This window comes from Apaloderma vittatum, unplaced genomic scaffold (genome assembly GCF_000703405.1).
Source record: "Apaloderma vittatum isolate BGI_N311 unplaced genomic scaffold, ASM70340v1 scaffold43707, whole genome shotgun sequence".
NCBI lineage: Eukaryota > Metazoa > Chordata > Aves > Trogoniformes > Trogonidae > Apaloderma > Apaloderma vittatum.
In genome coordinates this window covers 29,838-45,851 of record NW_009725362.1, presented here as the reverse complement: position 1 = coordinate 45,851, position 16,014 = coordinate 29,838, and the positions used below count along the sequence as shown (strand labels likewise).

Here is a 16,014-nt window from a genome sequence, read left to right as displayed (position 1 = left end):
AAGCTCTTGATAAAGTTTTTTTTTTCCTTTAATATTATATACTGTGATCCTGTTACAGCAGAATCTACTATTATTAATACTCTAATACTCACTATCTTTCTGGTACTTTTTTAGAGAGTATCCTTCTGAAGTGTCTCTTCAACAAGTTGGGGTTTTTTGGGTCTCATATACTTTTCAAGTTCACTGAGGGAAAAAAACCTGCATTTTACAGGTACTTCTAAAATTTGTTTTAGGAATTTCATCCCAAAAGAACTTCTTCTACAGGTAAAACTTATAGAAATTATATTCACCTTTCTTCAGAAAGCAAATTTGAAAAATTGCATTGTAGAAACGTCAAGAAGAGGGATTATGAAGCTTTCATAGGCCTTCTGTGTAACAAAACTAATCCTCACAGAGATGTAAAATATTTTAAATTAAGTTCTTCACTGCTAATTAATTTTGAATCATGGCAAAGTAGGGAATACATACAAAAGGATAATATATGTCTTAAAGAATAGATAAAAATGGCTACTTCTCATTCATATTCTTCTGAGCTAAACACAAGTAAACTCTTTCCTTCTGCTTTAAACTTTAGAAGAAACTCTATATAAGCTGACCTTTGTGGCCTTATGCAGGTAAGCTGCTGCTGATTTCAGTGGGTTTAGCATTTAGCACCTCACATTTTCAAAAAGCTACACTAACATCCATTTATTAGTCACTTATTAAAGCTCCAGTGTCACTGAAAAGTAGCTCTTCCTTCGGATAGTACAAACTTCAAAAAAAAGATATCCTAATCTCATTATTTTTATTTATATATTGAGGTTGAACACATTGGGAGCAGATTTCCTGTAGATCTTGCCTCCTTTCTCCTGTTTTCTTTGAACTGAAGCAAGATGGGGACAAAAAAGGGATCTCAGCCTTTCCCTTCTCCTTCTCCTGCCTGCACCTTTCAACAAGGTATGAAATATATACCTTGTTGAACAAGGTATGAAATTCTATACTTCCCTTCTCCTTTATCATCAAGATCAGGGGACAGCCAGTTCTTAACATCTGTCAAAATAATGCCTGCATAATTCTGTTGAAAATCTCAGGTATTCACATAAACCCACTGTGCCGTTTTACGATACCATTGCTTTGCAATTTTTTCCTACAGAAGAACACTTTTGTAAGCACTGGAAAGCTAATTTCAAGTTACTCCTTATTTTCACCTTATTTACTTTTGAGTAGAATCACTGTGATATAACATCTCTTTTTTTACGTGAGTAATTTTCTTGTTCCTTCAAGAAAGCTTGGCTAGGTTTACTTTTAATGATACTTTCAAAAGTAACAAAGCCAAACTCTTTCTGCTCCAAAAACCCCTTCCAATTTTTCCATTTAAGACAATGAATTAGAAGGATTTTTGAAAGAAAAAATGCCTTACTTATAGTTGTGCATCTGCTACTTTAATACTTACCTCCTGTACAGTGCTTGGAAAATCAAGGTCTGAGGGTGCAGAGTAAGTGTCTTTGTAAGATTTGTTTTTCAAGTATAAGCTCTCTCTGTTTCTTAGTGAATTTCTGAGAGCAGATGTTTCACCATTTTTTAGAAAGCAAGATAGATAGTGTTCAAGAAAATTTTCATATGTAATTTCAGAATAATAGAAGTAATTTCACATGTAATTTTAGAATAATAGAAGTTTTGCCAAACTGCTATTAGTACAGAAATACTATTTTTAGTCACCTTATGAGGCCCAAAGTATGCTAATTTATATGTGAGCCTGTTGGAGAGGTACAAAGGTAAGGAAAATGTGAAAGCACATTATCTGATATTTATATTTTCATAGAATATTTTCAAAAGAAATACAGACCCTAAAGGAAGGTATTTGCCTTGAAACTCAGCACCTCATATTAACCTACAGCACCAGTGCCCTCCCACTGATGACAAGAGAACATTTTTCTATAGAACCCTTTAATTTTAATCCCTACTCAAAAAACCCAAAAGATATATCTCAGCTTCTATTCCGAATTTATATTTTCTTCTGTATCATTTAAAATTGAATAAAGTATTTCAGTAACCTTTGATTATTATGTTATTTTTATTGCACTATAAAAATAACCAGTTATTACACTGAAAAAAAGGATTGAGGAAAAAAATGCAGTTTGATACTTACACAGTGAGTCATGAAAGTCCTGCAGGCACTTCCATTTATCAAAATCTAGCTGGGAGATGAAAAATGTCTAGTATAAAATTGTGAAAACCTGAGGAGCCCAAATTGTCTATACTCCACATAATTAAATTGAGGTTGTTTTTTTTTTAAGACTGACAAACAAAATTGTCAAGTGACATGAAGATTATTAACCTGGTTCCCAACCTAATTATTCCAGGACAGAGCACTGTAAGAAAATTCAGACAGACCATTAACAACCTTAATTTCTAATTTGCTGTCAATCATGATAATCATTTAATTATCACTAATAGAAAAAAATCTATAGATAGTAGTGTAAAAAAATAGTGACTTGTGTCAGAGTTCAGAAGCATGTCCATTCGGGGGAAAAAGCACAACAACCTGCAATAATGAGATTAAATCAAGCAGTGCTTAAGCATAATATGTATTTTTAGTAAAATGTCATTCTTACCTTTCTTCTTCCTCTGTTAAAAATGAAGTTATATTGTTTGACATACCATGGTGAATCTAAAGCAAATACTGTTACACCTTTATTTCTGTCAGACCACCTCCTGAATACAAGGTACAATGGGCGAGAGGAGCTTGCAGAATTACCATGGGCAAATAAAGGTTGTAATCTTGAAAGAAATTGAAAACATTGCCATTTTCAGTGGAGAGATGAGTTGGAGGATGTAATAAAGGCGTGCATCATAGCAAGTGGAGAAAACAGGTCAACAGCAAATCATTCAGGACACAAGCATAACAAGATTCAGAAACAGAAATCAAGGATATCCAGGCTTCTAACAAATGATAAACACATCAGAGCTAAGACAGTAAACTTCTTCCTGAAAGCTCTGAATCATTATACATTTAGATACGTGGGCCTGCTTGCTTTTGTCTATGTTTGGTTCCTACTGATCACACTGAAGATGCTGCTCTTGGGCAGTTTGGCATGGAAGGACTACTGGCTGGACCAAACTGCTTGAGGGCTGCATAGATTTGTTCAACCATTTTAAAAAAGTAGTCCAGATGTCAAATACCGAGTCGTAGGAAGAAAAAGTGCTAAATCATGAAATTAAAAGCACTTAGAAAAACACAGAACTACTTAATCCTCTCAGCTGTAACTCACAGAGATGTCGGCTGTGAGGAGGGAACAACAACCAGCTGCAACAACCCAACAAACTTCCATTTGCTGTGTGTGCTTCAGTACCAGAGAAGTAAACTGTTGAGAACTAATGCTTCAGAGGCATCCATTTCTACCGAGCACCACCTTCCCTAACATGGCTTTTCACAGAATAGAAAAAGTAAGAAAGGATACAAAGACTGAGCCAGCACCTCCTGCAAGCCTGTGAGGATTTGGCCATAACCGGCCTAATATGAAGAAATGCAACCCTCCAGTGTAATTTTACATGCAGAAGAGGGTTGCAGTCTGTCACTGTGATATTAAAATGTCATATTTTTTCAGATACTCAAGATAATCTGAAAAATGGTAGCCATGTTTGTGACCTACCAAGTAATCACATTGGTCAAGTGTCAGTCTAGACCTTAGGAAGCTTAGAAGAACATTACCCTTTATCTCACACACAAGTCAAAGGGGCAGGAGAAAATAAGGACACCCTGAAAGCCATGTGCCATACAAACAGCAGTGCCTGGGATCTCACCTATCTCATCTGCAAAGAGCAGAACCACATTTTCCTGCAGATCTATGACAAGATTAATCAAATTAATGGTTTGGCTTGGTCTCACTTGGAAAGTGTTAAATGAGGAATGTAAGACAAGGCATCTCTCGTGGTCTGAACTGTATCTTTTTACTTCATGTAAAACTAGCCTTGTCTCAGAGGGCCATTAGATTCCAGGTAGCTTCTCATAACTATGTATATTTTTGTTTCTGCCATTCCACTTTTCACAGTTCTCTCCTGAACCACGAGGAAAAGAAATAGCAGAAGGTCAGGCAAAAATGTCCAGCCTTCTCAGACAGCTATAATGGTAATGTGGCACGCTTGGCTTCCTATCTGGAATTGTTGGTCAGATATTCCTCAGCAACCACAAAAATCCATTCCTTTGTCTCCAAGACTATGACAATGAAATAAATTGGCTCTTTCTTTGCTGAGTTTAAGACATGACTTCTTTAAAATACATGAAGTGAGAATTAGGTCATACATCAGGGCTGTCATGAACAGTTGAGACATACAATTCAGATCCAAGCATGACAGTGAAATATCTGACAGAATCCCCTTGCTTCTTGTATACATATCAAAATAGGTTCTTTCAAGAGCTACTTTGATCCTTTTGAGCTGCACAGCCATAGCCATATTTACCAAAATGCTCAAAGACAGCATTTCCCTGAAAACAAGGCTATGGAACAGCATCTTAATAACTCTAAAGAGCATTGTCTACAAAAACAGCTGATGATTTGACAAGACTCAGTTTGTTACTGCCAATGCTGGATCACACTATCGGATGGAATATTCTGGCAAAGATTTATCTTATTACTCTGAAATGTATTTTCCATTTCATAATGCTATTTAAGATTAGCATATGGAACTCCAGAAATAAACCAGAATATTGCACTTTAGTCTATTCACATTTTAAGAGACACTCTAAGTTCCTCAAAGAAGACTACAGGACTAAAACTCCAATTTGCAATTTTTAAATGGGGAAAATACACTAAATTTTAGAAGCAGAAGTGTTATATTCTCGGGTATGCCATGTTCTGGTTTACAGAGGTTAGATGATGTACAGAAATCTTAGCAGTGAAGTGAATTACTACACTACTCACTTTATGGTCCTTTTAAACCTGTGTATTTGGCTCCTGCCAAATCCAGCATACAATATCATACTGTAAATACAAACTTAGACAAGAAAACGTAATTTAGTAAGTCATGACACCACTTGACACTAGATACTTTAGAGTGATACACCACCATGTATCATCTGAAAAACAGAACAGCTTACTGAGATAGGCCACCTTTGCACAGAAGAGACATCTACAGACCATTTCAAACTTTCAGGAAAATGAAGTAAGGACACACAAGAGTACTTGTTCAACTAATGTCAGCAAAGGCTTTGTGTATGGAAGCCAAAATTCCTTTTTGGTTTTGGCTAGTAGTAGGAACGTAAGTTGATAAACTGACTGTGTCCTAAAACATTTTTGTGTGTTTGGCATCAAATGCCTGCCTGTTTGGTGAAGAGTATAATGAACACAAAGAATTACTGTTACGGCATTTTGTGAGATCTGACAGCTTGAAAGTGATTTGGTGGCATGGTCTAGGAACTGCCAGTGGTCTAAGACCACTTTGGTAAAATTTGGCTTATCTTCACTTACAGACTGTAGGCACAGAACTAATTTCATCTAAGATTAGATACTTTGCAATGTCTGCTTCTGCATTTGGATTGGCTTCCTTTGTATTCAGTGGACAGAAATGTGATAGGTGCAATTCATATAACTAGTTTTTAACATGGAAGTGCTTTTTTTCCTCTTCACTGACCATAAAAAGGAGCACAGAATGACAAACTGACTTGAAGCAAATATAAATGGATGATGCGATACCGCTCCTAGGTAAGCACTGATGCTCATGGGCTAAAATGTCTACATGAGACTATGTAAAGCAAGAGTTGTATCTGATTTAGCTTAAGTAGGACAACAACCTTCAGGAGACACTTTTAATGTTGTTGACACTGTAACAGACTAACTGGCTCAAAACAGCTTAAATGGGTCAAACAGAGCTCACATGCTCTCACTGTCCTTACTTGTCGCCAGCCATATATCTGCATAATACCGTACAGCAATATGGAGCTGCTGATCACATTTGCTTAGTAATGCACATTTTCCTTACAAAGTGAGTTGAATCCCACATGGGTACAATAGCTGGTCTCGTCAAGCAATTTTCAACTCATTTATGAAGATCCACGTTGAACCTGTTCTGCACTGGTATGTACATTTCTTTGACCAGTACTTTTTTTACTCATTGAGAAGATGTCTGTAATCAATCTGATGTCCCAGGAAGGTGTAGATGAGAAGAGTGGTCTTCATCAATGTCAGATTTACTCATCTTCATTCTCCACCAACTGTTCTCCTGGATTTAGATTTTCATAGTGCCAACAGACCTTGTTGAACACGTTTTAGATTGGTCCATTTCAGTGCGCTGCAAGTTTTCCCATGTAGTCAAACATAACAAGCTATTCTGAGGGTAAAAGGCGGTTATGGATGTGATCTGTAGGTGATCAGGAGCTCTCCGTTAAGACTGGCTAACGATTCTGTACCCTGAACATTAACAGTGAAGCAGCTTTTGCTTGGTGAGATGTGACAGTTGCTAGATGGATTGTTCAAATAATGACCAACTTTAGACATTTGGAGGTACACTTAATGCTCTTCTCAGTGACCAAATCTAATGCAAATTACATATTATTTCCATTAATATCATGGGAAGACTGTATCCAGAGCAGCAGTACAATTCAAAAATTATGCACACATTAGCAAAGTCATTTAGTTATGTCTTTGTTTTAATGAATTTTTTTAAACATTTGTATCATCAGACAAAACATTTAGGTCATGAGAAAGTATTTGTTTCCAACAGCACAGAATTTGAAAGTTAGTTGGAAGAAGGCATGTTCAATGCTAGGATTTTTCCAATGCTGGGTCTGTTGAAATAGTGTGTTGTAGTGCATATATTAACCAGTTACTTTAAGGAAATGCAAAAAGACATAGTGAAGTAGGAAGTGAGTACAAACATTCAAGGCAGTAAAAATGCAGAATACTGACACATGACTGAAAAACGTACTTTTTGTAATGCTCTTTCAGTATCACACAAAACTAGCAACTCACTTTAAAACATTCTTTGTCAGCAACCATACTTCTGACCATAAGAAACTATTAAATTTAATACAGTCTTTCAGCTGGAAGAGATATTAAGGTCTAACGCGCATACCAAACGCTTAGATTGTGTTAGCTTTCCCTGTAATTTAAGGTACTGCACCAGTATCACCCAAGTTTGTTTTTTTTAAAATTGATTTGTACTGAAACACGTGAATAGTAATGCATGAGGGTTTTATATATTTGATTATAACTGGATGTATTATTGATAGAGCACACCAAGCTTTTTTTCTTACATTTTATGCTGAACTGTTCCATTTCCACGCCTATCAATTGCCATCACAATTCTCATGGCTTACCATGTAAAGCCAGGAAGTGGAGAATGTGAGAATGTTTTTAGTTAGGACATATATATTAATGAAAACAATTCTTCTATAGATAGATGTATCTATCTACATACAACTAGGATTACATGGTATTTTTATCAGCATGAAATGCAAAAAAAAAAGTTCTCCAAACACCCCAAACTAGTAGGAAAACACAGTCAACTGGCACAATACACTCTTAAACCAGTTTTGTATAAGGCTTCAGTTTTCCTGATGAATGGGACTAAATTTTTCAGTAGGTCTGTACACATTTTAGTCATTATAACTGTTTTATGTCACAATATATTCTTAATAAAATAAAAACTCTTGTGTAGCAATTAAAGATAGCTAGTTACCTTCTAGACAAATAGGACCTTTTAGAGAGTAGGCTGTGTCTAGATATAAGAAGTAGAATTAAGGTGCTTCCATATTTTTGCTTTCATTCTTAAAAAGTACCACACATAAACAATTGCAATAATCGCTTGTGGACATGCTTTTCTTTGGCTTTTACCATATTTTTAATAGCATGTGATCCCCTCTTGGAGAATTTTATATTCATTACTTACTTGATTTTATAAAAATTGTGTTGTAAAAGTTAATGGAACAAAATGTTGGATGCGTTTCTTCTGTCACAGCTACACTTCTTTTTTTCTCTTCCTTTCAGAATTTCTGTTTGCATCAAGCAATAACTGCAAGCAACAATAAATTTAAAGCTGGATTTTTTGCATGTTGTAAACTAGGTAGGACCAGGAGTTACTGACAAAACCAGCTGGATTAACAAATTCTCTGTATTCCAACACATTGCCATCTAATCTGTCCTTTTTCCCCTGACACAGACTAACACAATGAAGCTGGACAATGGTTCAACAGCAAGTGCATGTGATAGTTCTGGCAAGACTATTTTTGTTTTGTTAAGCACATATTTTATCCCGGAGGGGCTAGAAAAGCAGGGCCTTTTTCTTCAGGTCATTCCGTTTCCAAAGTGCCAGACGATCAAATTCCTCAATGCTCATTTTGAAGACTTCCTGGAACTCTTCAGGGGACAAATGCCTCTTGAAAATGAAAATACAAAGGGTATCATTAAGCTCATCTCTGCATAGGAATATTTCTGCCCTTCCTAAGTTTTAAAACACACTGCAAAATAATGCATTAGGATTTGCATTTAAATTCCCAAATTCGTTTTGGAATAAACTGCATCAAAACAGCTCAGAGTAGCTAGGAAATGAAATTATTGATGGCAGTAGTGACTTTTGGAAAAAAAAAAACCACCACTTTTTAATGTATCCTAGAGTAGCAGAAGCTACAGTTTTCAGCAAAAAGATGTGTTTATACATGGTTCTAGATGACAGAGCATGCTGAGACAAATTTAAGCTATTCCAGGACTTAAAAGAGATTGATAACAATGTAATTTTGGAGTTGGATTTGTTTTGCCTTGATCTTTAATGAGACCGGTGGTCACCACACTGGTCCACTAATAGCAGCCTTGTAACAAAGGAAAGAGCACAAAGCTAAATTCTTAAATCCAAAATGTGCTTATCCATAGGGACAGACTCCCATCAGAAGTCCAAGTTAGATAAAATTGTCTTTTTTTTTAATACCAAGAACTATGCTTTTATTTGATGTTTTCGAGACTCAGTATTTTTAAAAAGGAGAGAGAGAAAATGTGGAGAATACCAGTAATACAGAATAGGAGGGAAGTAGGACAAGAATTGCCTAGCAATTATTAGTGCACACACAGAAAAGGCATAAAAAAATATGTGAATTAGAAATTAATATCATATAAAAATCTCATAATTGTGGACTAACTCTTGCTCAAGCAGTTCAGCAGTACCATCTATGGTTCTCTGTTAGTGATGTGTTAAGCACACACCATCTAAAAGGACCAGATTCAGTGCAATGAGAAGCACAAACTGCAATTTTTAAACATACTCTCCTCTTCCACAATGATTTCCTTGAAACCTGGGACCAGCCCTGCAATGTAACCCTCTCCTCCCCAGCTAAGCTTCTAGCTTGAAATTTCCCAGTTGCAGCACACCTGGGCAGCCCCAGCCTGAGCACCCTGGTGCCTGCTGAAGCACCACCTGTATCCAAACATTAGGTCCCCCAAGCACAAGAAACACTTGGACATGCCTTAAACAGCAGAATCAGGCTCATCACACATTAGACAACTCCATTACTTCGAGGGAAGGATATCACCCCTTTCATCTCAGTGCCTCCTGGTTGCAAGACTTCCCAGGAATTGAGAAACTTGGGTTCAATGTCCTCAAACATTAGAAAAAACTTTTTCACTGTGAGGGTGACAGAGCACTGGCACAGGCTGCCCAGGGAGGTTGTGGAGTCTCCTTCCTTGGAGACATTCAAAACCCGCCTGGACGTGTTCCTGTGTGACCTACTGTAGGTGATCCTGCTCTGGCAGGGGGGTTGGACTGGATATCTCTAGAGGTCCCTTCCAACCCTTGGCATTCTATGATTCTGTGACCACTTGGACAAGGCTCAAAAACATCACCTAGTCCACATTACTTACTCTCAAGACCCATGTCAGCAAGCCAGCCAGGAGGGTAATTTTAAGGGAGATACAGTCCTCATGAATGTGAATAATGCTACCAGCAAATGTTGAGCGCAAGATGCTGAAGATGGGGGAAACAAGGCACTCTCCAGAGAAAGGGGAGACACTGGGTCCTTTAGACTGTGCTTTTACCAGTAATTCAAGTAGGCCAAGGTTGTCTGTCATTTGAATCGGGTCCCAACATTGTCTGGAAGAGCACTTGCCACTATAAGCCAAAATTTTGGCAAAGAACATGCTAACACACCCTGGTAATCCCATGGTTTACCTCAGCAGGATGGACACAGACCCACTGGTCATACCTTACAAAGCTATTTTTTTGACAAATGCAAAAGCAAAATTTTACTTGCCACTTATTAACAACAATAAGCTTATCTTTGCAATGTAAATCACTCAAGGAAAACTAATGAAATTGTTTGTAAGAAGTCACAACGTTTAATTGCCTTGAATGGTCATCATGGGCCCCTGTGGTTTGCCAAAAAAGGACGGCCTTGTGCTTTTTCCCTTGAGATTCCACATATTCAGAACAACAGTGACTAAGAGTTTGGAACTAAGCCTTCATTTTTCATTTGACCAATGATAGCGACCCACCATAAGCACTATGCATAGCATGGAACAAACATGCAATGCATATTTGGCAAAGAAGATCCTGTTTTGCATGGAAATAAGCAACATCTGACAATGTATTTTAGAAACAATCTCTCACTGACAGAATTTAATTCTACTGGGTTTGGAAAGAAAAAGTAACTTCTTTCTGCAAGGCTTTTTTTTTTTTTTTAATTCTATATATTTCCCTGGTAATCCAGTGGAAAAATGTGAGCAAGCCTGGCTTCAGCAAGTTGTCACAGCAAGGAATATGCCTGTAGTTGTGAGATTGAAAAAGAAGTCCAGATGAGCAGACTGTGTTATATTTTGTTTTATCTTATTGTCAAGATTATGGATAATACTCAAGATGTCCCCTCAATTCAGGAGAAAGCAGTGACAAAGTGGAGTTCATACTCAAAAGAGAAAATCAGAAAGCCTCTGCCCTGCTGATAAATTCACTTTGCCAATCATCTAAAACCACAGGAAATGTAAAACTTTAAAGGGAATGTTTTCACTGTATTTTTCTTGAGGTAATTTGCGCCATGTCTTCCTAGAAACTGCTGTCGTCCCATCAGATCGGTTTCAGTACTAATGGTCAGTAGAGGGATAGTCAGTCAGCAGGCCCTGTATCAGGCCTCTGGCCTTTTCTACAGGGTGCCAAACATTTGCTACACCTTCACCTCCCAACGAAGCTTGCCACCAACCTCAGCACAAGCTCTGCAATTCCTCTTTTCCTCTCCAAGGCCATATTTTGCCATTTATCATTTTGCCTTTTCCTCAGGCTTAGCGAGCTTTCAGTCCAAACGCACCCATCCCAGCCAGCATGACTTCGATGTGCGCTCTGCTCCGCTGCTTGTATCCAGATGACATCACCTTCATTCCTCGCATGCACTCATTTTCTAATTATAGTGAGGTTTCATTTTACACCACCGCCTTTTTTTTTGTTGCCTCACAGAAGTTCTCTGTTGGCATGGCCTGGTCCAAAAGCATTTAAGAGCCCAAGGATGCAGTAGCAGAGGTTGAGGTGGGGATAGCACGACTTCACTGACTTCTGCTTCCACTAGACAGTTTCTTTGCTGCTCTCCTCCATATACTGTCCCTCACCTCAGGGACTAACAACCAGACCACAATATTAGCAAAGTTTCTTACTTTCTTACATGAAGAACATGCAAAATTATTCTAGTAGAAGTCAACACTTCCCTTTTGGTCTGAACCTTCTCTGAGGACACCAGTCTGTGCCCAGTGTAGTATAATACCCACTTTTTTCCCTTCATCTCAGAAACCTTCATCATCCTACTCTTAGGCACTGTGGGCTCTAGCATGGAGACCAACTCTAGAAGTAGCAATGATTACAGTTCTGTCTGCAAATTTTGGAATAAACCTTGATCCCAGAAAGATGTCATCAAACTGGCGACGCTTCAGAAAAAAAGTAACAAAAGTAATCATGGGTTGCAGAGTTTGATTTATGAGGAAAGACTAAAAGGCTTAAGTACGTATAAGTTTAGCCAAATGATGACTAAGGGAAAATATGGTAAATGTCTTCAAGTACTTGAAGGGTCTAAACACCATGGGAATAGGCCAGTGTGGGAAGTTTATGTTCATACTTTTCTTTGTATGTGTGATGTTAAATTTTGTCTGCACTGTTGCTAGGACTTTATTAAACCTTATATCTTTAAGACTTAGAGCTCTTCCCAAACAAAGGTAGGGGAAACGCACCACTAAGTAATCTTAGACTGATTTATCTTCTCAGCTATTTGAATATTAATTGGTCTTAACTGATGCGTTACCTTGTCTTATTAGTCAAACAACAGAAGGGAAATTGAAAAATATGCATAGGGAATACGAAGGATATTCATCTTGAAGTATGAAAGAAGATGTGTACGTAAAGCTGTGCTTTATAAGGCCAGAACTCGAACTTGATTTCTATTTTTCCTTTTTTTTTTTTAAAATATCCAGCTATGTTAACATATGTTAACACTGGGCCATTAAAGAAATAGCCACACTTATTAGTAGAAGTAACATTCATTCCTTTTTTTTACTAGTGCTGGCCTTGTTTACATAGGAAGTCCGGGTGTTTTACAGTGTGCTAGTAACCGATCCTTAATTCCCTTTGTGACAATTTGGCCCTATTCAGGCAGCTTAACTTAACCTACTTCTCTGCTTTGCATCGACGGCAAAACTGGGCACGTTGCAGATGCTGAGGAGAGTACAGAGGACCAGGTTAAGGTCTCCTTCTTGCCCACACTCTGAACTGACTGTATTGAAGTGAGCTTAGTTTGGAAGTCACATAGTGATGCTACATGACGGCACCTGAAAACTTTGCTAAAAGATAAGGTAGCCAGTTTAAAGATGGTTGTTCACTAAAAAGACTAATATACTGGAGCTCGCAGCATCAGAACATCGGCACACAGCCCCACTAGAAAGGACTACTGCATCATATTTTTTTGATAAAATTGCATTAATCTGAGACTTGTAAGTCAGCAGAGCCGTCTTTTGTTCTGGATAGCATTTTGTGTCAGCTTGTATGGGTAATCAGAAAAAGACAGTGAGACTCAAGTTCAGTAAAGTGCCAAGGATCCATGGGCCACAGCAGTGGCTTTGTATGGAAGAGTCATGTCTCCAAAGCACATTATCTCACCTGCACTGAGAGCATTTTAGATAAGAGATAGAGGATCAAAACCTTGAGATCCCCCTTTGGGAAGGTGACCTGCAGCTTGGGAACCGACTGCTACTGCAGTAATTCCTCACCCAGATGTTACCTATAGGACACAGCACTGTGTAAGAATGGTAACCACACCTTGTTGTAATTATGTACCTAGCTCTCCTAAAACATACAAACACAGAATGGAAGAATTAAAACACAAATGTTTTTTATTAAGATACAGAGAACTAAGCAAGGGCTGAGCTAAACCTCTCTACTGCAATGCAGCCACTGCAATGGAATATCCTCATGTTCTATGAAATACGATCATTAAAATGAGTGGTACAGATACACTATCATTTTTGAGTCTCTCAGAGCAAAAATAATTAATTGCACATTCAAACGCTCCACAGTGTTATCTCAGAATGAAGTGATGTCTTTTCCTGTAAATTAATGAGGCTTATCTCTATTTTCCTGTGGCCTGCTAAAAAGCCACTAATCATTCTGAATAGAGTTATAATGTTTAATTCAATGAGATTTTTTTTCCCTGAGAATTATTTTGCTTTTAATGAAATTCAAAGATCTTCTAAACTAATACATAGGAACATGATAAGTCATAGGAAGGGAAAATTGCCATTAACCTACAGCCATACCATGGTAAGCTGTGACCTGGTCATGCTGCACAAGCATGTTTATTCTGTGTCAGTAATTGGATGGGAGGCCTTATGTAAAAACCTGCTGATGTAATAAATTCAGAGGATATCACACTTCCTCATGAGTCAATATTGAACCAATGAACCAACACAATGGATGGCAGGAGGTGATGAGTTGAAGACTGGAAAAATCAAAGTCCTAATTCCTAGAGGTCATTTAAAACCTCAGGTTTGCTTCTCTTTTGTTTTTTTGCTATATTAAGTTCACAGGAAATGACAGCTGAGCATTACGTTGCTTTCACTTGAATCGATAGTGGATCTTTCAGCTAGTCTCTCTCTGAAGCACTATTGTGAACTCTATTTTACAGAGTGTAATTTTAAATAGTTGTCCACTTCAATTTGTTTTTGTTCAGAGTCCTTGTAATACTTCCAACCTGTGATCCACAAAATCCAGAAGTAAAAGCTACAGCTATCTTTTCTAGTGTCTTCAAAATGCAAAATCCTCAAACTAAATTGGGATTTACTGAGAAAGGTTTATTCACAGGTAAGTGAGCATTCACGTAAATAAATCTTAGCCCTTTAGGGTAGTGCAGAGGCTTTGCTGGTGGGACTTTGTCTTTTACTGTAATAAGAATTCAGATGTTAGAAGCATCTCAACATTCGGAACAATAATAAATTCTCCTCCCTTCTCCACTTTTTCTCCTCTCTCCTTCCATCCCCTTTTCTGTGCCTCTCAAAGTTATCCCAAATATTACTTTCAGATGCCCAATAATAATTTTCTGGAAAATTTTCTCTTTTATTGAATTTCGAATTCTCATTTTGCTTACACAAGGTTTGCACTCTTCACCCTTCTTTCTGTTGCACTGCTGGGGCTCAGCAGGTTTTTCAAAGGTTTCTTCTAAGCCTACTGCACGGTTAATTACAAAGCCATAATTAGCCATGTGCCATCTTCCCAAGAGAGTATTGAATGTTATGCTCATCTCCGGAGTAATTAAGCTTCATGCTCAATAAATACTTCACACTATTAAGTAATTATGCAATAGGGGAGGTAAAGTTAAGAAATGGCATGAATTGCCACCTAATGAGCTTCAAAAGGCATCAGAAGATAACGAGAGCAGGTCCATTGACCAGGGGATGAGGCAGTAATGCTACAATTGCAGTTACACTAGATGAAGGCACTTAGTTGGAACACACCGAGCCTTGGCAGGGTGTGTTCATCCTCCTCTCTCCTCTGCTTCCACACAGCAATGTGGGTCCTCAAAAGGCCCCCAGGAAAAGCAGTGTGACAGAAGCAGTGAGGAAAGGAGGCAGAAATCACTCCCTGTACTGATGTGATCCCCAACATCTATGGAAGGCTCCTGGATCTGTAGAGATACCTCGTTTAGTATACCAGGGTATCATGAAACATCACAGAGAAGCTGCAATCCTCTCAGTGCTAATACTGAGGGGTACTTACAATCTAACCTCTTGTGAAATATCACAAGACACACAGAAAATATTTTGTAGTAGCAGTGTACAGTCCATAATTTATCCAGTTGAGTCATCTGTAAATACGCAAGAAGCTGAAAAAATACAAGTATTTTTTGTCCCTGCTCATGGCAGAGGGGTTGGAACTAGATGAGCTCTAAGGTCCCTTCCAACCCAAACCATTCTATGATTCTATGATTTCTCTCAGGGATTTCAATGTTTTAGCTACTCAGCAGCACACACAGAACATCTCTGAGGATAACCTGTGCCATTATTCCATCACTCAACCAAATGAGCTTTTTCATACTGAAACAGACATAATTGCCTTCAGCAGACTGCTGCTGAAAGATATAATAGAGAAAATAATTCATAAATAAAACTAAAACTATGACTCCATAATGAATTATGAAAATATACAGAAGAGTTTGAGTTTCAAAAAAATCATTTGATTTAGGTACAAAATACCTTATTCTTACAGCAGATTTTCCAGGTTCCCTTAACTTGGGCTTTAGTGCATCTGTACTATGAATGCTCCAAGTCTAACCTCTGTCCACGCCCAGAGCACTTCCACTCTGATAGGAATTAGCTTTTGTACTTATCACATCATTTCTAACGCACAGCTTCATTTTATAACAGGTCCTTTCGTAAGGGCTTTGAAAACGGATACAGACACCCAGCACTGATCACAACACAAGCATATGCCTAGAATAATACAAACTTTTTCAAGTTACACCGTATGAAGTTCCACTGAAGTCAACGAACTGCAATTTTTTTCACTCCAGGTATAACCTAGACGAAGGCACAT

General features: G+C 37.9%; 1 protein-coding gene across 1 annotated transcript in view; it reads right to left on the bottom strand.

Annotated features, from left to right (window-relative positions):
- Window positions 1-8,238: 8,238 nt before the first annotated feature.
- Window positions 8,239-16,014, bottom strand: part of LOC104276504 (actin-binding LIM protein 2-like) — a gene marked incomplete at its 5' end in the record, with an annotated part of 36,426 nt that continues 28,650 nt past the window's right edge. Inside the window, one exon of the mRNA XM_009872853.1 lies at window positions 8,239-8,352. Coding sequence (XP_009871155.1) covers window positions 8,239-8,352 — 114 coding nt within the window. The remainder of the gene's footprint in view (window positions 8,353-16,014) is intronic.